Source organism: Ranitomeya imitator, chromosome 10, assembly GCF_032444005.1.
Source record: "Ranitomeya imitator isolate aRanImi1 chromosome 10, aRanImi1.pri, whole genome shotgun sequence".
Taxonomy (NCBI): domain Eukaryota; kingdom Metazoa; phylum Chordata; class Amphibia; order Anura; family Dendrobatidae; genus Ranitomeya; species Ranitomeya imitator.
In genome coordinates this window covers 47,422,426-47,448,218 of record NC_091291.1, presented here as the reverse complement: position 1 = coordinate 47,448,218, position 25,793 = coordinate 47,422,426, and the positions used below count along the sequence as shown (strand labels likewise).

Genomic DNA, 25,793 nt, shown 5'->3' with positions numbered 1-25,793 from the left:
TAGCACTGCGGATTTATCAAATCCGCAGCGGAAAAATCCGCAGAGGACCAGAATATGTGTGCACATACCGAAACCCTAACCCTAGCCCTAACCCTACCCCTAACCCTACCCCTAACCCTACCCCTAGCCCTAACCCTAGCCCTAACCCTAGCCCTAACCCTAACCCTAACCCTACCCCTAACCCTACCCCTAACCCTACCCCTACCCCTAACCCTAACCCTATTCTAACATTAGTGGAAAAAAAAAATTTCTTTATTTTTTTATTGTCCCTACCTATGGAGGTGACAAAGGGGGGGGGGGTCATTTATTATTTTTTTTATTTTGATCACAGAGATAGATTATATCTCAGTGATCAAAATGCACTTTGGAACGAATCTGCCGGCCGGCAGATTCGGCGGGCGCACTGCACATGCGCCCGCCATTTTGGAAGATGGCGGCGCCCAGGGAGAAGACGGACGGGACCCCGGCTGGATCGGTAAGTATGATGGGGTGGGGGGGGACCACGGGGGGGGATCGGAGCACGGGGGGGGGATCGGAGCACGGGGGGGGAATCGGAGCGCGGGAGGGGTGGAACGGAGCACGGGGGGGCTGGAATGGAGCACGGGGGGGCTGGAATGGAGCACGGGGGGGTGGAACGGAGCACCGGGGGGGGTGGATCGGAGTGCAGGGGGGGTGATTGGAGCACGGGGGGGTGATTGGAGCACGGGGGGAGCGGACAAGAGCACGGGGGGGAGCGGAGCACTGGACGGAGGGGAGCCGGAGCAGTGTACCGGCCAGATCGGGGGGCTGCGGGGGCGATCGGTGGGGTGGGGTGGGGGCACATTAGTATTTCCAGCCATGGCCGATGATATTTCAGCATCGGCCATGGCTGGATTGTAATATTTCACCCGTTATAATAGGTGAAATATTACAAATCGCTCTGATTGGCAGTTTCACTTTCAACAGCCAATCAGAGCGATCGTAGCCACGAGGGGGTGAAGCCACCGCCCCTGGGCTAAACTACCACTCCCCCTGTCCCTGCAGATCGGGTGAAATGGGAGTTAACCCTTTCACCCGGCCTGCAGGGACGCGATCTTTCCATGACGCCGCATAGGCGTCATGGGTCGGAATGGCACCGACTTTCATGACGCCTACGTGGCGTCATGGGTCGGGAAGGGGTTAAACACAAACTGGTTCAGAGTCTCTCTGTTACTTCCCTGGTAAATGTTGTTCAGCACGCAGCAGAGTTCCAGTCTCCACAAGTGTCCCAGAGATCCACAGCAGGAGATGGCTGGATTACCAAGTCCAAGAGTCCAGGAGCAGGTCACAGGCTGACTGCAGACATGATTCAGAAGCACTGATTGAACAGCCGAGCTGCTTAATAAGGCAAGAGGCTGAGAACAGGGTGGAAACATAGAAGCTAGAAACTCCATACTGACTCAGGTCAAAGTAGCTGCAGCAAGACAAAGCAAAATGGCCGACGGAAAAACCAGGTTACAATAACAGAAAATCACAGCAGATATAGCAAAGATACTGAGAACCTTACATCATGTGTATTTGTATGTACATATTTATATTTACATTTCCTAGGAGTCGGGCTCAGGTTGTAGCCTTATTTTGGGCTCGGTGTGTATAGTGTTGATAGGGCGCATGTGTGACCCTTCTTTTTACATGTTTTTAAATGTAAGTGTCTTGCGAGTTTAATTAAATAAAGTTGTGTTCATTTTATGTCATATCCGTGTCTTTGGTGATCTCCGTGGCATGGCCTATTCTTTTTTCTTTTTTTCAAGTGTTATAGTTTGTTAACATCAGCCCCCATCTGTGGGCTTTCCTTATGCTAGTTATAAAAAATGTGAGGGAGCCCACGCCGTTTTTTTATTTAACACTTTATTTAACACAGGAGTGACACAGCTCCTGCTGAATACAACTCCCATAATTGTCACCTGGTTGTGCTGATCCCAGAGCGAGCAAGAGACAATGATGAGAGCTGCCTTCATTAGCTGACACCTGGGATCAGCGTGTACTTCACACGGATGGCACACAGATGTAAAACACGGACTCGGACAACTATCTATAACTATACTCTAATCTCTTACATATCTGCAGTACTACTATCTACCACTATATGCTCACTGTATTGTGGTAATATTGGTCTTGGTGTTTTGTATAGTGATTCTTTTAGTAACAGCAGGGTCACCTGCTGAGGTTCCACTGTACCAAATATGATTAACCCTTTCAGATTGCCATTAGAAAACTTAGGCTCGTCACATGCTCAAATTAAGTATTCGACTAGCTCTGTGAGTCTCTCCTTGTTCTGCTCCACTTTGGAGTTTCCTGTTATTAAAGGGAACCTGTCACCCCCAAATTCTAAGATGAGGTAAGCCCACCAGCATCAGGGGCTTATCTACAGCATTTTGTAATGCTGTAGATAAGCCCCCGATGTAAACTGAAAGATGAGAAAAAAGGTTCGATTATACTCACCCAGGGGCGGTCCCCTCTAGGTCCGGGGTCTCCCATCTTCTTACGATGACGTCCTCTTCTGGTCTTCAAGCCGCGGCTCCAGTGCAGGCGTACTTTGTCTGCCCTGGTGAGGGCAGAGCAAAGTACTGCAGTGCGCAGGCTCCGGGAAAGGTCAGAGAGGCCCAGCGCCTGCGCCCTGCAGTACTTTGCTCTGCCCTCAACAGGACAGACAAAGTACGCCAGTCCCGGAGCTGCAGCGTGAAGACAAGAAGAGGACGTCATCTTATGAAGATGGGAGGCCCCGGACCGGACCGGAACGCCCATCGGATCTGACCACCACTGGGTGAGTATAATCTAACCTCTTTTTCTCATTTTTCAGGTTACATCCAGGGCTTATCTGCAGCATTCCAGAATGCTGTAGATAAGCCCCTGATGCCGGTGGGCTGAGCTCATCTTCGAATTTGGGAGTGACAGGTTCCCTTTAAGGTCAAGAGTATAAGACATGTAAATCAGAAGTGTGTTATCACATTTTTAATTGAATGCCACGTGTGTTTGCACACTGTGTTAGCCAATAGTGTTCTTCGGATTACTGATTTTTCTTAAGGACTGAGTGTCCATGTAAAAAAAAAATATACACATCTAATTTCAGATTAAACTCTCATTTTGATGTCAGTGATTTTTCTTATATGCATAAAAAAAAGACAAAAAAAGTTTGATTTTATCAGTGCTTTGGATTAGATTTACAGCATTATTTGGTCAGTGGGTCATCAGTGCAAAGCAGGAGATCTGATTTGGTTAAGTGAGATATGTGAGAGGCTCTGCCAACGGATGTAGGGTTTAGAGTTTCTCAGAATGGAGTGTCTGAATTGGCTTCTTATCCTAAGTCATGTGGCTCATGATATGGTCAGTGATGACTTTTCATATTGCTGCTTCCCATAAGTGGCAGTAGAGTTCCAGTCCTCTTCCTCTCTGAATAAACTACTTCCAATTTGAATTTCCTAAGAGAGCATTGCGTTTTCCCAATTTTGGCCAACTTAGAGCTCTCCAAAAGGAGAAACTTTTCTCTTTAGATCCTTAAAAGTGAACAGATTGTGCGGGGATGTGTGCTGTCCATGATTTTCATTGACTTGTAGACTTGTATGGGTGATATTGATATGCTATTAGTGATGAGCAAACGTGCTGGGATAAGGCATTATCGGTGCTAACCGAGTGTCTTCGGCATGCTAGAATAATATGTTCGAGTCCCCGCAGCTGCATGTCTCACGGGCGGCTGTTCGACAACCGCAACAAATGCAGGGATTGCCTGTTTGTTAGACCTGTTTGTTAGGCAATCCTTGCATGGGTTGCGCCTGTCGAAAAGCCGCGAGACATGCAGCCGCTGGGACTTGAACATATTATACGAGCACGCCGAAGACACTCGGTTAGCACCCGAGCATGGCGAACACCTTATCTGATCACGTTCGCTCATCACTATTTGCAACCAAAAATGGACGTCGCCATGATTTTTCTGTGGACTTGTGGCCTGAACAAAATACACTTGCTTTGTACTAATAACTGGGGCATCAGTGCCAGTTCACTACTGCTTCTTGACGTTTGCATATTTGCTTAGTAATTTGCAATTTTTCGCACATATCTTCCCTATTAATAGCCGGCAAAAAACAATAAAAAATCTAACTCTGAGAAAGTTAAAAAAAGCCAAAAATATATCAGAAATCAAACTCATTGGAACAAAAAAATGGTAAAAGTTATTACCCAACAGCCTTTTTTCTTTACATTGACGTATATGATGAAGGTCTTGATAAATCTTATTAAATATACCGTCTATTAAAAAATATGGAGAAAAAAAAGGAGACTTAATGGGACAGGGTGCAAACAAAGACATAAAAGTGGATAGTACGGTGAGAAATGTTTCCAAGACAACTGAAAGGTTGTAGCACAAAAAACTAAGACAATAAATAATGTTGTGCTACTTCGCTATGATTTCCACGTGTGATACATCCGGCCGGTGGCGTACTGTGTGAACACTGGGGGTCACTGTGGTATCAGCTGTGATAAGAGCAGAAATAAACTTACCTCCGTCCTTTCATTCCAAATCCTGAAAATTTAAATTGTTCTTCAGGTCTGAAGATATACTACAGGGATTATATTTTCAGAATAAATCAAGTTCTAACACTGCATCAACATTTTATTAATTTGTGGCAAACTAGTCGCTTGATCTTCTGGATTGCTTGATTTACTGGATGCATAAGCTGTAAATATCTGAATATGTTTTTTTTTAATGTTTTGCTCATATAAATGACAGAAGAGAAAATCGTCATCACATATTTACACAGTTCCTCAGTATAAAGCAGTGTGTTTCAAATCATGAGGTGACCTAAATTCAGCAGAGAAAATCCTCCTCCATCCGAAATACCGCAGCCCTTTTGGGCAATTGGTTAGGCCAATATGTCCATTATGTCCGGTGTGCACCCTACTGGAAACATCTCATGAGTACTACTTCTCCTCAAGCATGGTGACCAACTGAATCTTAAAGCGACTCTGCCTCCAGGTTTTTGTCACCTAATCTGAGAGCAGCATAATGTAGGAAAAGAGACTCTGATTCCAACGATGTCTCACTTACTGGGCTGCTTACTGTAGTTTTGATAAAATTACAGTTTTAGCAGCAGGAGATTATCACTAGTGGACTAGTAAACTTTCTATCAGGTAGTCCTCCTTATTCATGAGCACTGTAGAACCCCACCCCTGATTGGCAGCTTTCTGACTATACACGGAAAGCTGCCAATCAGTGGTGTGGGCGGGGTTATACATAGCTCAGCATTCAGGGAACTGGGAAATCTGCAGCAGATAAAAAACGGATTTTATCAAAACTGCAGCAAGCGGCCAAGTAAGTGACATGAGTTGCCCACCAGGGCAGTGGGGTACTCAGCACCGGGTCTGGTCGCTCTTAAAGGGGATGTCACGGTGGCTGCGACCCGGTCCGTGGCCCTGGGCACCCAATTAAAGGAGAACGGTCTTTTAAGTGGTATTGTGAATGTCTATTCATGACGCCACTTGTGGTTCTCAGTCAGGAGGGACCGACGCCGCTTAAAGGGGTCCTCTGGGGTGATGGTATGACGGCTGGATGGTGACGCTTCCCACTGGTGAAGTGGGGTCCCCAGGGCTCCCAAGGTGTGTGGCAAGATGGTGAGTGCCGACGAATAGGTGAAGGACACAAGTTGTAAAGTCTTTACCTGGTTTACTGTTGTTCGCCAATCACAGACCAGGGTACCAGGCACAGGTGGTGATGTAGTGCGGCCGACTTGGAGGCAAAGGTGATCCTTCTTCCAGGTGAGGTCCGTAAGCCTTTCCTACTTGCGCTAAGATGGCGAGGTCTCTGCTGCTTGTATCTTACTGGCAAGATTTCCTCTCTCTCTTGTCCTGGGACAGTTGCCTGCACTGTAGGCAGTTTTAGCCTTTTTATAGGGTCTCTACCACGACCTGGGCTCCTATAGTACTGCAGTACCTCAGGCTTGGTGCGGGCAGTTAAAGTGTAGTCTAATGCCCTCTGGTTGTGCTTCATGTCTTAGAGTCCCACTAAAGCCTCGGGCTCCCGGTTCCCAGTTCCTGCACTCTGGCTCTGAGGGTGCCCGGTCACAGTTCCCCTCTGAGCCCTGTTCCACTCCTGCGCTCCTTTCCTCAATGCTTCACTGCATGCAACCCCTCAGGTTCTCTCTCCTCTCTGGAGCTGCAGCTCACTCCTGGCTGCCAGCTCCACTGTTTGCTGTTCACTCTTCATTGTCTCCCTCCAACTTCTCTAACTGCTCCTCCAGGTCAGAACACTTAAAGCAGGGGGAAGCTCCCCTGAATCCAGGTCCTGAGCTCTCCCTTCTGGCCTGGATTCAGAATGTGTTGCATGTGTTTGCTTACCTGGTAGAGAGAATCCTCCTTGTCTCCAAGCATGATATCGCCCTCCCCAAAAGAAAGGCAACATCACTGTAACAACCGGTTACCTGGGGTGTTACAGACGGATCACTGAAATCAGGGTCTCTGCCCTATGTCATGCTGCTCTCAGATAAGGTAGAAAAAAACAGGTGACAGATTCCCTTTAAATAAAGGTGAATAACATGATCTGTATGCAGCCTCCCAGTCCCATGCCATGCACAGTGGGTCTTTAGGGCATGGAAACAGTATACCAATTGGAGCCTATGCATTTACACTGATGTAAGCTGTGTGGTGACCCAAATTTGTAAATCATTGCCTTCTGAAGGAAACCTATCAGCAAATTCATGCTGCCAAAACCAAAGGCTGGATGAGTAAGAGCCTGGCTGCATTATTTCAGCTGTGTATTGTTAACTCTAAAAAGCTGCGATGTTTCAGAGAAAACATACCGTACTTTGAAAAGCCATCAGGAGAGCTAGGCATATCGGATGACTAGTCAATGGCAGGTCCTTGGTGCCTTTTCCCTGTCGTGTTCAATTAGATGGAGGAGGACTAGAGGAGAGAGTGGGGAGAAGCTTCCAGGGCCTGCCCCAGACAAGTCATCTGAGATGCTTGATAAACTTCCCATAGTATGGTCTTTCAGAAACACCACAGCCTTTCAGAATAAAACCTACATGACAGCAGTAGCTCATCCAGTCTTTTATTCAGGCTGGTCGTTGTTCAGGCAGCATGAAACGGCCGACAGGTTCCCTTTCAGTGCAACGACCCATGGAAGGTGGGTGGGTTGTGGTCGGGTGAGTTTGGGCTTCATATTGGGACCCTGACAACAGCGCCATCTTACCGCCCATGCGGCCCATTCAGCCTACAGATAAGTGTCTTGCTATATACTTCCAGGATAGCTGACATATACTACACACCTCAGTAGCAATCAGATACCCATCAACCCTTCCGAAAACAATTCTGATAAATTAGGCCAATGTCAAGTTTCCTATAAGCCCTACACCAAAGTAGACTTTCCTATTCGAGACCTGTGGAACTAAACATGCCTGTCTTAGCAACGCACATGTAGGTATCGAAGGTGAAGAGGAATTTTGTACACTGCCATGGTGTCGATTTGCATCCAAAGAAATATTTTTTGGAATATTCTTACATAAGAGTTCCAGAAAAAATGCTCAGGATATGATGTTGTTTTAGTAGTACGGTTTATAATATTGTGTGTACCTTTACAATGTTTTGCTATTCTTTTAGATTTTACAATTACGGTACTATTTTCTTCAACAATTCAAGAGCCCCATAAAAGCACATAGATAACATAAAAAGAACAGCTTTATCTCCGTGCCTCCCATTGCTTTTATTTTCCCACATAAATACATATTGTCCTGACATCTATATGTTCTATGTGCGGTTTTCAAATTAATTTTATATAACTTGCTCTCATTTCTTTGTTGTAGCCATTTTCGCAAGGGAACTTTCACTTGTGAATCCTTTTTTATTGGCTTTCACTTCTTTTTTCAAAACCTGTAGAAAAAAATAATCAAGAATAATAGATTATATCATAGCGGATATGCTTATTGTAGAATTTACACATTCTAAAAGATAACTGTGATGTCTTCTAAGTGTCCATAATAATCACGTATAGGAATAGCTGCTGTTTTCTCCCATTGAATTGGTAACATCCCCAAGTACTCGGGTCGCCCCCAGGCTATGTACTGTACGTGCCGCTACATTAACTGGTAAAGCTGCATCCTAGAGGTCCTTAGGATATAACACATTATGGCAAAGCCTACGGTAGAGCAGATAATACGCAGCCAAAAGGTAAAAGTCAGGGTCAGGGCACAAGTTACGGCTCAGCAATAAATATCAACCTTAGGGATATTTCTACGTTCTATCACACATGCCGCATGCGTTACTGTATACTGTAATCGAGGCTAGAAATAAGAGTATTATTTCAATGACAAAAACAAACCCATAATCATAAATGTGGAAAGATGTTATTAGACGTAATCAGAAAAGTAGATTTTATGTAAATTAGGTTTTTATTAATAGATTTTTTATTTGCAGCGGTCACATCAGACTGAGACAGCTTTGCTGTGTATACTGGGTCAGAGTCACCAGAGCGCAGCGGACTGAATGACAGTAAAATTGTACTGCTGGAGACCTAGATAAAGATAGATAGTAAGATTAAATGACATAAACACTAATAAAGCTCTGGTCACGTATCATTTTTTCCTGCATTGAAGGTATACTTCTGGAATATTCGCCAACATATACCTCTCACCATAGGTAGCAACCTATGTCGTTGTATAGGATTAGCATCATTTAGCACCAATGGATGAAGAGGCTTTGTAAGGAAAGCAGATGCAGTAGGATAACACCATATGGCATATGACGGTGGTAGAAGAGATCAATCCCTCCCTTTTGCATAAGTACGCTCACCATGGGTGTTACGTTCAGGACACAACATCTAGTATCCAGTCATGTCATTAGTCAGCCGCTGCCCATCCAGTAACAACAGGGCGATAGTCTTTCTTGAATGTAGAACCTGGAAGAAGCTTATAAAGATTAGATGCATGGCTGTCCTGCTTGTTGTGAAAAGTATTGTAGTATTAAGGTACCGTTACACTAATCGACTTACCAATGATCACGACCAGCGATACGACCTGGCCGTGGTCGTTGGTAAGTCGTTCTGTGGTCCCGGGGAAGCTGTCACACAGACAGCTCTCTCCAGCGACCAACGATCAGGGGAACAACTTCGGCATCGTTGAAACTGTCTTCAACGATGCTGAAGTACCCGGGTAACCAGGGTAAACATCGGGTTACTAAGTGCAGGGCCACGCTTAGTAACCCGATATTTACCCTGGTTACCATTGTAAAGGTAAAAAAAAAAAACATTACATACTCACATTCCGATGTCTGTCACGTCCCCCGCCGTCAGCTTCCCTGCACTGACGTTGTCAGCGCCGGCCATAAAGCAGAGCACAGCGGTGAAGTCACCGCTGTGCTCTGCTTTACGGCCGACGCTGACAGTCAGTGCAGGGAAGCTGATGCCGGGGAATGTGACAGACATCGGAATGTGAGTATGTACTGTTTTTTTCTTTACTTTTACAATGGTAACCAGGGTAAATATCGGGTTACTAAGCGCGGTCCTGCGCTTAGTAACCCGATATTTACCCTGGTTACAAGTGAACACATCGCTGGATCGGCATCACACACGCCGATCCAGCGATGACAGCGGGTGATCAGTGACCAAAAAAAGGTCCTGATCATTCTCCAGCGACCAACGATCTCCCAGCAGGGGCCTGATCGTTGGTCGCTGTCACATATAACGAGATCGTTAGCGGGATCGTTGCTACGTCACAAAAAGCGTTAATGAAATCGTTATGTGTGAAAGTACCTCTAGGCTCGCTCCTGTTTTCCTGTGTGAGTCGGCGACCGGTAGCTCCTCCTGTTTCCCTTCTGCGGCTAGCTGCTAACAGCACCTTAGAAGTAATAAAGAAGGAAAATTGGGGCAAAGCTTTAAGAGGGTTGGTGCTCAGAAATGATGGTAAGGGATATGAATATATCTAAAAAAAAAAAAAAGTTTATTTGCATAAATGCATATGGCTACATACTTGTTCAATCCTGAAATGCGTAGCCCTATGAATTTTCAGTTATCATGATTTCTGCGTAACAAAGCTTTCAGAGAATTCCCCAAATGTATTTTCTTTTAATTTCATCGAATAAATGGTGGTATCAGTGACTAGCCAGAAGAGAGGATGCATGAGCAATGGACGATCGCTGCCTCAACAGATGAAAACAAGAGCATGCTTAACACTACATATTTCACAACAGGCAGCGTTGCTGTGCATCCCAACTTCCTAGATTTCTTCCATCTTCTACATTTGTAACCAATGGACTCACAATGTAAAAAACTATATGCCACTCTGTGTATAATTTTTATTGAGCCCCTCTGTAGTGGAAAGCGTTTTTGATTTCCTATATGGTAAAACACACAGACACGCAATGCAAATATTGAGATAACTTCTCCTCGTTTTTATCTGATTTCAGGTGTGAATTTCATATTGCCCACACCTATTACTTGCCTTAGGTGAGTTTCAACGAGCATCACATGCTTGAAACAAAGTTGTATACCCACAACTTCAGAAAGGTGCCAACAATTTTGGCCTGATCATTTTTGGTGTTTTGTGTGAAATTATGTCCAATTTGCATTTTTTTCTCTGTTTTTCTGTGTTGTTCCAATACACACAAAAAGATAAATATATTTATAACAAAACATGTAATAATTTTCAGAGAGAAATAATTTATTTTCAAGAGTGCCAACACTGCCCTCCATGACTGTATATGCGGAGTTTTGTTCTTACAATGAGATATGAACACCACCTAATGCCCCAGACGCTTCTTGGCCATTTTCTGGAGGAGTTCCAAGAAAAGGAACAAAATGGAGAAATAAAACATAATAGTGCAGTGCACAGAATACATCAATGTCATGAGAAGGAGGACAGTGCAGGATGATCGGATGTTTCAGTCAAGTAGCCATTCTTATTAATTAACATCATATACATTATATTTCCGCTGAATCAATTTCTAAGTTACAAGACGCAAGTAAATGTTGGTGAAGAGGCAGAAACAATGCACATCAATGATTACAAATTCCAGACATGTGAATGCATACATTATCAATCTGCTCAGTCCTCCTGGCAGTAATGAAGCCCGGCTCAGAACCCAGGTGACTGCGGTCACGGCGCTGGGTTTCTTTTCTTACTGTTACTTTCTTAATATAAACAGAAACCATCATCGCTTGATTCACTTTGCAAATAGAAAACTATCCGCCCTCTACCCTTCGCCAAGCAACACTTATCAGAACGGCGTAGACCAAGGAAAGGAAACTACAGAGAAGAAAACATTATGGTAATGAATGTGTTGATGAAATGCAGAAACAAATGCAAATCCATCCTCACATGGAAATAGAAAATTAATGATTGCGAGCAAAACTGTATTGAGATGGGATTGATGCAAAAATTAGTTAGAAACCAGACAAGTGAGCAGTGCTACAAAATGAATTATGGACAAGATGGGATCGAAACACAAAAATAAACTGCTACTTCAACTCATCTACCATAAGAGCCCTCAAAAATTTGTCAAATTTAAGATGGAACAATTTACTGTCTGTAGTAAAGTGGTTGTTTCGGATTAGAAAAAAAGGTATTTTTTCTTATAGATAGATCATGTCTTTAGCTCATCCAAAATGTAATTTTGCTGCAATACTAGATAAAAGTGGCTCCATAATGTTCCTGAAGGTAAACTACTCTTCCAACCTCAAATCTTAGGTACCACAGTTCCCTGTAATGCATACTTAGAGGCCCTCTAAATTCTCTTTCTTATCACATGGCTGTCAAATAAGAGTAGTGTCACAATTCCACCCCTCAGTGTGTCTTGCATGCCGTTACTGATGGCTCAGTGTCCAGTCTGGCATAGGGGGTGGTGAGCATCAATGTGTTGATTGACAGCTCGGTGTCCAATGTGAGACTGGGAGGTCTGACTGTCTTAAGGTGTTCTGAGACCGCGTGATCGCCCAGCTACTTAGCTGGGCTGTTAATCCCAGACATCTGCCAGACCTAGCTTCAGCTAAATGTGGTTGGTCTTCTCTGTATAAATAAAAGTAAAGTTAACCAGCTCACCCCAACTAGGCGTCCTAGGAAACACGGAAACTGCCAGAGACCACTTGTAATATGAAAACAGGAGATGATCCAGCTTCCAAAAGGCAAAATTTATTGAATTAAAAAAGAGATTCCATCATGAGTGTAGACAAAGCTACGCGTTTCGAACATCAATTGCATTCTCTGTGCCTAATGTTCTGCTTGATGATCTTTCACTGGCTGACCTTGTACCTTGATGTGACCCTCCATCTGTTTACCACCTTTGCTCTGATCCGCTATCCTTCCGGTATTTTAACCTCAGACTGCTACCTGCCTACTCCTTTGTCACTTCACTCTGTTTATGATATACCTCCTTAACTTTTGACCTTGGACTACTTGACCATTTCAATTCACGGCTTGTCCATGAGAAGTCACTCAGCGTCACGGCTACATTCACACATCTATATCTACCGTATTTTTACATCCATGTAAAATGGACGTTTTTTGCTACTTGCCATCTGTATTGCACCCATTTTTTTTCTCATCCATTTTAGCGCCTTCCCAACATATGCTTTATGTTGGGTCCATTATATGGAATCCAAAAAATCCATGGCCTCAGATGTTCTCTAGCAAAAAGCTATCTTTATTATGTCATAGCATGTAAAGGATAAAAAAGGGTGATGTTTCAACCACATAGGGCCTTTTTCAAGACATATACAAAAAGAACACGTGTGCATAAAAAAGGCCCTATGTCAATGACATGTGGCCTACTTTTTTTCTGTTTAAGCTGTGACATAATAAAGATAACTTTTTGGAGGAGAACATATGGTGTCTTGGATTATTCAGATTTAGTAATTTGACAGTATCGTGGGGAGTTGCATCAAGACTGCAAGGACTTCGGAGTGGTGCATGGGATGGCACAATTTTGACCTATATGGGTTCTTGTGTATAGCACAGGCTCAGGAGCTGAACCTGCACCATACCAGGTTGATGCCAGCTGTAATACCTAGTTGACTTCTGCCTGACGATACAGCAGCTGAAGCGAGTTCTGTCGCTAATGTCGCTGTCAAATGATGTCAGAGTCTGTGTGCGCAATCACCAGCTTCTACTGACACCACCCCAACAGTCAATGGATTGGAATTGCATCCAGGGGCTTGCTCAAGACCTCCGTCTCCATCATCTTGGTCTTCCTATAAAGCTCAGCCTCTGGGTGGATTTCATAGGACATTATTTCATTATGTAATGCAATACTGTGATATTATAATATAGATATTATAAGGAATAAAACGATCACAAGTTTAGCTTCCCCAACATATATAAAGGGCAGATAGTGTGCTGCTGCTGCCCTTTTTTACATCACTATCTTGATATGTCTGTTTTAGTAAGTGCTAGTATTTCCCATAAAATAACAATTCTGAAACAAAATTTCTTAGAACTCTGCATTGTCTTGTTCCTCTGTTATTCGTCCTTGGAATTTATGAATAAATTTACAACTGGGCATCACTATTCTTTTTGTCAAATAGGTGTGATTCTACACAGTCTTACACTGGCAACACTGATTGGACAGTCTCACACTGTGTGGATACACCCCCCTAAATCTGGTAACACGCAGATATCAATATATCCATAAGTTACAAGGAGGAATTAAATAGGAAAGGTGTAACGCACAGTTCTGAGCAAATGTGATTAAATTCCTTCATGACCTTTGATGTATATTTACCTCAAAAAATCATGTCCCTGTCATTGACGCAGGCTCTAACACTGAGCCTGCATCTTTCGTCGCTCTTGATGGCTGATTTTAATCATCCATTAGGTGCCATTTACAGCCACGGGTGGAGCAGTGCTCCTTCCAAGGCTGTTAATCTGTTAAATCATGCAGGATTTAACACAAGCCGGCCAGAAGTGTGTCACAAATCTCGCATATTGGCGCCCCTCCCACGTGATCAAGGGACGCCGACAACTTGTCATGACAGCCGGTTGTCTGCAGAAGACTCCCTTGCCTGTCATCATGAATCTCTTGTGAACATCGGCTTATGGCTTCATAGGAGATCGTGATTTTTGCTATACAGTACATAGCAGTGCTTAAGCCCTGCTATGTGTAGCACAAGTGATTCGATGATCGCAGCTTCAAGTCTCCTAAGAGAAGTATTGAAGTCAGTAAAAATTGTAAAAAAAAGGTTTTAAAAAATATGAAAAAATGAAATAACATAAAAGTTCAAATCAGTCCCCTTTTGTCTCAAGTAAATAAACTATAAAAACAATAAAAAATTACACATATTATGTATCGCTGCGCTCAAAAGTTTCCAATCTATCAAAATATAAAAACAATTACTCCGATCGGTAAACGGTGTAGAGAAAAAGAAATCAAAATGCCAGAATTATTGATTTTCTGTTTTCCACAGCATTGTAATAAAATGCAATAAGAGACAATCAAAACATTGTATCTACCCTAAAAAGGTATGAATAAAAATGTTAGCTCAAACCGCAAAAATTAAGCCATCACTCAGCACCAGATCACAAAAAATTTAAGTACTGCGGTCTTGGAAAATGGCGACATAAGCAAAATTAATTTTTCTTACAAGTTTTTGAATTTTTTTCACCACTTAAATAAAAAAATACCTATACTTGTTTGGTATCTGAGTCCTTGTACTAACCTGGGGAATCATTAAGGCCGGTCAGTTTTACCATATAGTGAACATCATAACATAGTAACATAGTTATTAAGGTTGAAGGAAGACTTTAAGTCCATCTAGTTCAACCCATAGCCTAACCTAACATGCCCTAACATGGGAAATAGAAAACCCAAAGAACAATTGTAGACTTGCAGGTTTTTTTTAAATTTCACCACACTTGAATTTTTTTCCCAGTATTCCAGAACACTATATGGTCCCTCACATGGCCATATTGATGGAAATATAAAAAAAAGTTATGGCTCTTGCAAAAGGGAAGTAAAAAACAAAAGTGCAAAAACAGAAAATTGAAAGGTCTTGAAGGAGTTAAAATGATTATTTTTAAGGAGAATACGCAGTTGTTGGTATGTCCATACATCGTCTTTTATTCCAATATCTCGCTTACGTGATATCCACACTGACATGTTAGGTGTGCACAATGATGACATGTTGACTGCAGAGGTAACATTTCACCTGCAGTATCATCTCTGCTGAGGCCAGTGATGGGCCATCCTGGTCACCTAATGTCGTTATGGACATGATGTCAACACATAACTTAGTAGTGGGAGACCCATGAGACCGGCACTAGCATCTAGGCTCAGTAATTACTAAGGTAAATGTAACCAAAGTCACTGATTTTTAGATAATTAATAACACAATAAACTGCACTAACACTCAGGCTAGAAAAAAATACAAGGACTGAAATCTATAGTACTCTCAGATCCACATTAGCTACGACTTGCACAGGAGTCAGGATGGGCCAACGTTCCAGTAAAAAAAGCTGCAATTGTTCAGTCCAAGCACGAAACGCCTAATCATAAAACATTTATTCCTTTTACCGTTGCATCTGATTTATAAAGAATGCACATAAGGAAAGCTCAAGGAAGCAGCGAAGGAGGAAAGCTAGGAGCGGAGAAAGGTGAATCTCATAGTAGGTACATTCCCGACCGAGAAACTATTACCGTATTTTCGGACTATAAGACGCACCGGACCATAAGACGCACCCCAAATTTGGGGTGAAAATTGCAGAAAAAAAGATTTTTTATAACATGGGGGTCCGTCTTATTGTCCGAATTTACAGTATCTTATGGCGGTGGCAGAGCAGGGTCACAGGAGGCAAGGTGGGGTGATGCTGGGATGAGGAGGTGCTGGGATGAGAAGGTGCTGGGATGAGAAGGTGCTGGGATCAGGAGGTGCTGGGATCAGGAGGTGCTGGGATGAGAAGGTGCTGGGATCAGGAGGTGCTGGGATCAGGAGGTGCTGGGATCAGGAGGTGCTGGGATGAGAAGGTGCTGGGATCAGGAGGTGCTGGGATCAGGAGGTGCTGGGATCAGGAGGTGCAGTGAGAGGTATGGCGTGAGAGGGGTCCCTGGCGTACCATGCAGGCTTACCTAGGTGGCAGAGGTGCGGTGGCGGGGGTGTGGCGGCAGAGGAGGCGCAGTAAGCGGGGTCCCTTTCCCCGGTATGGTGATGCAGCAGGCCCGGTATGCAGCAGAGCCGGGTGAATCCTCTTGTTATCGGTGGGCGCGGCCATCTTCCTGAGGCCGCGCGTGTGCAGATGAAGCGCTCTGCTCCCGGGGCTTCAGGAAAATGGTCGCGGGAGGCCGCGCGTGCGCAGATGGAGATCGCGGCGGCCATTTTCCTGAAGCCCCGGGAAGCAGAGCGCTCCATCTGCGCACGCGCGGCCTCCGGAAAATGGCCGCCACCACCGATAACAAGAGGATTCACCCGGCTCTGCTGCATACCGGGCCTGCTGCATCACCATACCGGGGAAAGGGACCCCGCTTACTGCGCCTCCTCTGCCGCCACACCCCAGCAACCGCACCTCTGCCACCGGACCTCTGCCACCTAGGTAAACCTGCATTGCGACTATTAGACGCACCCCCCATTTTCCCCCCTTTTTTGGGGGGGAAAAAGTGCGTCTTTTAGTCCGAAAAATACGGTATATCCAAGCAAGAAATACTGCAAAATAGTATCTGAAATAACAGCAGCTGAACTGAACACGTCAACCTGGAGGACCCCAAGAGAATCAATAAAAAAATGTACAGCCATATTTCTTCCAATTCTTTAAGTGCTTTCCAATGACAAAAATAAGAAGGTAGAGCGCGATGAATAAGTAATGTCTCGCGTGTTCATATTTTCTACTTGCTGATATTTTATTGCAGGTGGATTACAGGTTACAATATAAGGAGATGTACATAAAATGTTTTATTACAAAAAGGAGGTTTATATGAATTTCTCATAAAGAGGCAAAAACCCAGGGTTAAAACCCTGCTCTGACGCCGACACTCCAGAGCGGAGCGTGCAGCTCCATGTATTGCTGTGCGGCCACACGCTCCGATCTGGAGTGCCGGCACCAGAGCAGGGTTTTAACCTGCGAGACTCGGATATATTTCTCGCAAGTGAGAATGAGCCCTTATGTGAACAGTTGAAGATGAAATGATCTCTAAAAGGCCTAAGGTTAATGATGACACATTTCTTTGGATTTTAGGAAAAAATACATAAATTTTTGTTTATCTTTTACATTTTAAAAATTACAAAAAGGAAAATGGGCTGATGCAAAAGTTTGTGCACCATTGGAGATTTGTGTGCTCAGATAACTGTGACCAAATTTTCAGACCTTAATCAGCCTGTTAGTATTACAGCTTGTTCACTATCACCGTTAGGAAAGGCCCGGTGATGCAAAATTCCCAGCTTTATAAAAACTCAGTTTCCTCTAACCTAAGGCCAAAAAACACCAGCCATGGGTTCTTCTAAGCAGCTGTCTAGCACTCTGAAAATGAAAATAGTGGAGGCTCACAAAGCAGGAGAAGGCTATAAGAAGATAACAAACCATTTTCAAGCATCCCTTTCCTCAGTTCAAAATGTAATTAAGTAATGGTAGTTAACAGGAACAGTGAAGGTTAAGATAAGGTCTGGAAGACCAAGCAAAATTTCAGTGAGAGATGCTCGTAGGACTGCTAGAGAGGCAAATCAGAATCCGCGTTTGACTGAAAAAAACCTTCATAAAGATTTAGCAGACTCTGGAGTTGTGGTACATTATTCTACTGTTCAGAGACACCTGCACAAATATGGCCTTCATGGAAGAGTCATCAGATGAAAACCCATCATGCATCTTCACCATAATATTTAGCGTCAGAAGTATGCAAAAGAACATCTAAACAAGCCTGATGCATTTTGGAAACTGTGGACCGATAAGGTTAAAATAGAACTCTGTAACTGCAATGATCAAAGGTATGTGTGGAGAGCAAAGGGCACAGAATTTCAGGAAAATAACATCTCACCAACCATTAAGCATGGTGGTGGATCAATCATGCTTTGGGGTTGTGTTGCCGCCCAATGGCAAGGGGAACATTTCCTGGGTAGTGGGAAGATCAGATTTAATGGAATTTCAACAAACTCTTGAAGCAAACATAACACCATATGTAAAAAAGCTGAAGTTGAAAAGAGGATGGCTTCTACAAATGGATAATGATCCCAAACACAGGTCAAAATCCACAATAGAAGACCTCAAAAGGCACAAGCTGAAGGTTTTACAATGGCCCTTACAGTCCCCTGATGTGAACATCATTGAACATCTGTGGCTAGACCTCAAAAGAGGAGTGCATCCAAGATGACCCAAGAATCTCACAGAACTGGAAGAATTTTCCAAAGAAGAATGCATGAAAAGCATTGTCTTTCAATGTCTGCAGATCAACAAGCTGCATGAACTCATATAATGGGTAATCAACATATTAGCAAACATTGATTGTTCAATGATCCTGCATCCCTGTCCTCCAAGGATAGCAGCACAATAAGTTGTAACAAACATCAATTCAAGAGTCAACATTCAGGCTCATATGAACGAAGGCCTATGTCTCTTGACCTACTGGAAAATATGTTTGGCATAATTAAGAATAAATGCTGTGCCCACATGAGGGAATTGAGACGATTATGCTATTCACAATGATTATGCTCTGATTAAAGTTTAGTCAGTATGCGATCATAGTATGATCTGATTTTCTCGGATGAGGTGAAGATGGAAAAAAAAATCTCCATTCTGTCAGGCTGGGAAAATCGGACTGCACTCAGATGTCATCCATGGGCGGTCCCATTTTTTCCACAGACTTATTGACATTGGCCGAGTGTAATCGGAATATTGGATGCAAATAGAGCATGCTGAGATCTTTTTGTTATATATATTTTTTACTTGAATAGACTTTTTCCAAGGAAAAAATCAGATGTGCACACGGCCCCATAGAATAACATTGGTCTGAATGTGATCTGATGTTTCGTCGGATTGCACTGAGATCGAAAATAAGGTCATCTGTATGAACCCTTATACTGCTCGATATGATCAAAAATACTGAGGGGATATAAATGGGAAGAGCTTGTATGATCAATAGAAATGGACAGAAAGCTGCAATCATTTTTTAAAATACTTCTTGTTTAACCTGAGAGTCAAAGCAAAATAATTTATAAGCTTATAAAATAAATATACAGTATGCCATTCTGAAATAATATGCAAAGAATAATGGATTTTGGAAATCATAGAATGTTGAGTCAGTCGTTCCATATCTGCCACACTAGAGGTTAACGTTCTCTTGTTATCCTTGAAGCAGTTATGTCCTATGTTGTTAATTATTTAGATTGCTAATGAAATGCAGATTGATAGATTTTAAATAAGCATATCTATAGAGAATTGTTCTTAAAAGGATTGTACCAAGATTACAAGTATTCACTTTTCCACTCCCCTCCCCCTCACCAGGTACTGGGACCCTAATGATCACGAGAAATGGGGTCATACCTCTCCTCCTTGAATGGAGACTCCCTCTCTCCTCTATCTTCCTGCTTTACTTTTTACTTCTGTTTTGATTATGCTTTGTTTGAGAATCTCCATTGTATGCTGGGCCACTCAAACAGGACAGCATCAGGAGACCGGGGCTGTGGTCACTGCAACAGCTACTTTTATCACCCTGAAAGGAAGTGTCATCAGTGAAGTCCATTCCGGGGGCTGCGCTGGTCTGTGTTCTCCCTGCTTGATTCTTTCTCTATTTTTCAATGCACATTGACAGTGCACTCCCTTGCCGGCTCATCACTTTTCATTAGATCTAAGGAAGGAGCACACTGTCACTGTGCATTCAAAGGAAATATAGCACTGAGAGCTGGGAGCTCATACTGAGCATGTGTCAGAATTGACAGCTAACACATCCTCAGTAGAGCTCCTACCCAACCACTGAAATGAACATCACTGAATGACGATTTGTTTCATAGTGTGAAGAGCAGCTTCAGCAGAGACCGCAGCCTCTGTCCACAGATGACATCCCACTTGAGTATCTCAATATTTACTGCGAAAATAAAAAAGGAGATAGAGTACAGAGGGAATGGTATTTGTAACTAGATTTTTATATTAAGTATATAGACATTTAGAATTAAAATGAACCTTTGATTTTGAACCACCCTTTTAAAATTCTAATGGAGGATGTTACCAAAATTGATATTTGATGATTCTTTTAAAGAGGACCTGACTGGTCAATTTAGTCAAAATTGATATTCCCCCTAAAATCACAATTCTCATAAGTCTGCTTTATGCTGTTCCACTCTGCTCTTCCTGGGTGGAGACTAGATGATGTCAAAGGGGCGTATCCCTATAAAGTACAGCACAGTCAGCACCGATTGGACAGTGTGAAGGACACACCCCGAACTGGTAACACCTTGCTGTCAATTAATAAATAAATTTATAGGAGCGATAACAGAGGAACGGCACAACACAGAGTTCTGTGAAAAGATGGGGAACACATGCATTTACTAAAACAAACAAGGAGAGGTGACTGGTCCTGGTTAAGAAAATTGATGTTTGCCAGCCATCCAATTTCTAACCTGCCCTTGTTATTTTTCTGTCCATAACCATTTCATTTAAAAAAATTAAGAAATGATAGAATAAATGGTAAAATTGTTATTGAGAAAAAGTCTTCGAGTTTATGTGATGCAAAAATAAATTGCAAAATTATAATTTTGCTAAAAAAGTCCCACAGAGAGATCATAGAAGAAATGATTTGAGGCACAGCGAGGGCCATTGCAGACTCGAAATCCAGTTTTCCTTTGATGCGCTCTCCACAGTGGCCTGTAAAGATAATTCTAAGACTATAATGTGATTTTTTTTTTTTTAGTACATGGTTTCTGAGTCATGCCTTGAAATGACTTTACATTACATGACAAAATGGTGAACAATCTAAATTCAGCTGCAGCATTGCCAGGATCACATAATCAAGCTGTGAAAGAATTATGCTGGGGGCTTTCCTAAGGCTACAAGGCAACGGATAGATAACGCTTATCAGCCGGCTCATCTGTGTCATTGTCACATTAATATCCTATGACGGGGTGAATTGTTAAAAGGGAGAAAATGAGCTACAAGGCTAAAAATGTTATGCTGGATAATCCCAGGGAATTTGGAGCTTGACAAGGAAAGGAAGATCTGAAAAGATGAGCAGCTCCCGCCCTACCACTAATTAGTGGGGTCCTACACAGAAGGGAAGGTGATTGATCGTTCATTCTTTACATTAAAAAAAAACAAACCAAACACTTCAAACTCAGTTTATTTCCCTTAGGCTGGGTTCAATCAAGTGCATGCAACGTCATCCATAAAAAATCCATATTGTCATCTGTATGCTATCAGTACCGTATGTTCTTTTTTACACGAAAAATGTAATAAATAATAAAAGACTATATTGATTATTGTAATGTGTCTTCAAAAGTCAAATGTGATGTGTTTTATGAGCACACAAACCGGATCAAAGTAGTAGTGCGTGCTACGATTTTCACTTACCGTATGTATTAACACACATAGGTAAGAACCTACCCCATTGACTTGCATTGTCCTTATGATGTCCATATGCTGCACGCGGACACATTATACGCTCATTATAGACCCCAGATCTATTGTTTTGGATGAAAAATCCATTACTGTAATAATGTTATAACAGAATGATGCACCTTATATCACTCATAAACATTCTAGCAGCTGCAGTTTGTGCTCCAGAGCTGCTCTTCCTACTATGGAGGACCGCTCAGTCCTTTTTACTGTCTTCGCAATTGCTGTAGGTTATTCCGACAGTCATGCCTTATTGCCTTCTTAATAGGTACAACATAAAGAAATTAGGATGAAGGATTAAAATTCCGGCGACAGAGTGAAATTCTCATTTAATAATGTAAAATGAGAATAGAAGATTTTTGACATCATATTTTGAATTTGTAGGTTGTGATGTAATCCCCCAATTAGGATTTCTGTAGGATGAGACATGTCCGACTGACTGAGGCCATCAGCTGCTAATGAGACGAGTTAGCGTGGAGTCATATCACCGATCTGTCACTCTTCCTTTCTCGCCATGTTAGTAGACGGACTCCCAGCCTCGCATGATGTACCCCGCTGCATCCTCATTACATCGGTGTTATCCGGTAATTCACCTGCTCTAATAAATGAAGCGGAAGTCAGGAAGAACAAAGCATCAGCAGGTTCTTTAGGGTCTGAAAACCGAACGCTGCATTTTACTGGCATAAATAATGTCAGGTTTTCCAATTTTTATAGGGAATATGTCATTAGGTTTTTGATACCTCATCTGACAGTTGCGTGATGTAGTGGCAGAGACCCTACTGGGCTGCTCGCTGTAGTTTTTGTAAAATCCCTATTTTGCCTGCTGCAGATTTAGCTGTTCTCTAAATGCTGAGCTCTGTATAACCCCGCCCACACCACTGATTGGCTGCTTTCTGTTTACACTGTGCATAGGCAGAAAACTACCACACAGCAGTAGAGGTGGGTTTATACAGAGCTCATGAAAATGGCAGCAGATTTACTAATCACATTGCAAAACATCGCTGAAATCAGGGTCTCTCTAATAATCAGTGGTTCACAGGTCCATTTAACACCCAGACCAGACGGCCCTTATCCACTGTTCTCTTACATAACGGTGACACAAGATTCAGTAACATGCAGTAGTTAGTGTCCTAGGTTTGCTAGGTAATACATACAGTACACCAATCCTTGCATGGACAGAACATACAGGACCTTCTAGATTACATTTTCCACCAACGTCATTTGATTGATGCATGAAATATTTATATTGATTTGTTTCTAAGCTACGGTAATTAGAATTTAGAAGGTTCAGAATAAAGAAAGCTAACATGAAAGGAACCCTAAAATATTATAGTAATAAAATATAACTTTTAATAAGAGTAATATAAGAAAAGACTAACAACAACCAACCAGCACAGACACCACACTAAAATGTGCACACCCTGTTATTTAATGAGTGACTCTGCTCCATCCACTTCTAGGGGAACAATGGGGCAATGCGTGAACCCACTCTGTCCACTTCTAGAGGAGCAGTGGTGTAATGTGTGACTCCACTCTGTCCACTTCTAGAGGAGCAGTGGTGTAATGTGTGACCCTGCTCTGTCCACTTCTAGGGGAGCAGTGGAGTAATGTGTAATTCCACTCTGTCCACTTCTAGGGGAGCAATGGTGTAATGCGTGACCCCAATCTGTCCACTTCTATGGGCACAGTGGTGTAATCTGTAACCCCACTATGTCCACTTCTAGGGGAGCAATGGTGTAATGTGTGACCCTGCTCTGTCCACTTCTAGGGGAGCAGTGGTGTAATGCATGACCCCACTCTGTCCACTTCTAGAGGAGCAGTGGTGTAATGTGTGACTCCACTCTGTCCACTTCTATGGGCACAGTGGTGTAATATGTGGCCCCACTCTGTCCACTTCTAGGGGAGCAGTGGTATAATGTGTGACCCCACTCTGTCCACTTTTAGGGGAGCAGTGGTATAATGTGTGACTCTGCTCCATTCACTTCTAGGGGAGCAATGGTGCAATATGTGACCCTCACTCTGTCCACTTCTATGGGCACAGTGGTGTAATCTCTGACCCCACTCTGTCCACTTCTAGGGGAGCAATGGTGTAATGCATGACCCCACTCTGTCCACTTCTAGGGGAGCAGTGGTATAATGTGTGACCCCACTCTGTCCACATGTAGGGGAGCAGTGGTACAATGTGTGACCCTCACTGTGTCCACTTCTATGGGCACAGTGGTGTAATCTGTGACCCCACTCTGTCCACTTCTAGTTGAGCATTGGTATAATGTGTGACCCCGCTCTGTCCACATGTAGGGGAGCAGTGGTACAATGTGTGACCCTCACTGTGTCCACTTCTATGGGCACAGTGGTGTAATCTGTGACCCCACTCTGTCCACTTCTAGTTGAGCATTGGTATAATGTGTGACCCCGCTCTGTCCACTTCCTGGGGAGCAGTGATGTAATGTGTGACCCCACTCTGTCCACTTCTAGGGGAGCAGTGGTATAATGTGTGACCCCACTCTGTCCACATGTAGGGGAGCAGTGGTACAATGTGTGACCCTCACTGTGTCCACTTCTATGGGCACAGTGGTGTAATCTGTGACCCCACTCTGTCCACTTCTAGTTGAGCATTGGTATAATGTGTGACCCCGCTCTGTCCACTTCCTGGGGAGCAGTGATGTAATGTGTGACCCCAGTCTGTCCACTTCTAGGGGAGCAGTGGTGTAATCTATGACCCCGCTCTGTCCACTTCTATGCTGATCTCCACTCTCTCACCTCATCCAGGACTTCTGCTTGCCGCATCTCTGCACCTCCTGTCACCACTCACACTGAACACTGAGTGGTGACAGTGGAAAGTGTAGCTTGCACCATATCTGCAGGCTTTGAGAAAATGGCACCCATCTCCTCACTCAGCTATGATCTGACAGCCCAGGGGGGAAATAATAAATAATTTGGCACACAACTTGTATGCGGCTGTTACTTTGAAAGAAATATTTTTATTGCAGTCCAAAATAAACGTTTCGGTCAAATAGAGACCTTCTTCAGTAAACCGACTGCTCATGTGGTTTATCTGATAGGTATCACAGTACATCAATGTGGGTCCATGTGTGTGGGGGCTAGCCCAGAGAGACCTCTCGGGAGAGCTATCTCCCAGGTGTAACCATACGTCTAATGAGACATCAAAGTATAAGGCTTCCAATTTGTAACGCAATGATAACTATTACGAATCACTTTGCCTAAACAGAACCACAGGGATATACGGGCCAGACCTGGTTTGTGGAGCACAGTGGAATAGGTCACTTGAAAATCAGGAGTTGCTATGCTTCTAATGCGGTGTCCGCCGGACATTGATGTACTGTGATACCTATCAGATACACCACATGAGCAGTCGGTTTACTGAAGAAGGTCTCTAGTTGACCGAAACGTTTATTTTGGACTGCAATAAAAATATTTATTTCAAAGCAACAGCCGCATACAAGTTGAGTGCCAAATTATTTATTATATGCTTACTGGTTTGGGGAACCTATCTTGTGCACCAACACAGCTGTGCCACCATATATTTCACTATTTGTCTAACCCAGGGGGAAAAGCCTAACACTAAACCCTTTGTGGAACCCCAGTCAGCGTAGATTATTTTGGAATTTCCTACTAATGACTAGCCGAGGGATCTATAATTAGTTCATCGCTCCTGACAATCAGCCATTTTGGATAAGCATTACATTGATTTATTGGTTTATTTACATGTTTGAGTCCTTGATTAGAACACATGGTCATATTCCCAATCTCCGTATATACAGCACATATGATATTTAATACAATTTCTTGCCGTCTTCCGCTCAGGTTCTCAGTTTGGTCTCTATAAGTTATTAATGTCATATATAAGTGGTAAAGGGACCTTGGCCCTGATATCAGCCGTAGTAATTCCTGTTGGCACAGCATAATGTGATGTGGATTGGTACAATTCTTCTGCTTGATATCTGGTAATAAATCTTGCATGACTGCGAGGAGGACAGCCTCCGGGCTTCTCTTACCGCCCCAGGCTAATCACAGCTGTAGAAGGACTGATTTGTTTTATTTGTAAAGTTCCCAAGTCCCTTTACATTTCTATTGGACACTCCGGATAAAATGCCCCAAAGAAACGGAGACACAAAGGTAAACAGGACACCTAGAGGAGTCCCTTATTGGAAATGACAGCAGCTGCCGAGCCCTAGGCTTCCACACTGGGGACTGCAACAAGACATCACATCAGAAAGCATTTGCCGTCTTTCTCTTTTTTCAGGTTTGCAGGATCCTCTA

At 43.2% G+C, this 25,793-nt stretch overlaps 1 protein-coding gene across 2 annotated transcripts in view; it reads right to left on the bottom strand.

The window, feature by feature from the left end:
- Nucleotides 1-7,542: 7,542 nt before the first annotated feature.
- The window catches only part of ODAD1 (outer dynein arm docking complex subunit 1), a 172,532-nt gene continuing 154,281 nt past the window's right edge, over nt 7,543-25,793 (bottom strand). Inside the window, exons 15-16 of one of the 2 annotated variants that reach the window (XM_069740709.1) lie at nt 9,752-9,836; nt 8,771-8,899 (exon numbers count right to left, since the gene is read on the bottom strand). In XM_069740709.1, coding sequence (XP_069596810.1) covers nt 8,841-8,899; nt 9,752-9,836 — 144 coding nt within the window. In that variant the 3' untranslated portion in view covers nt 8,771-8,840. Of the gene's footprint in view, nt 7,876-8,770; nt 8,900-9,751; nt 9,837-25,793 lie in introns of those variants that run through there. The other variant, XM_069740710.1, reaches the window with a different exon arrangement.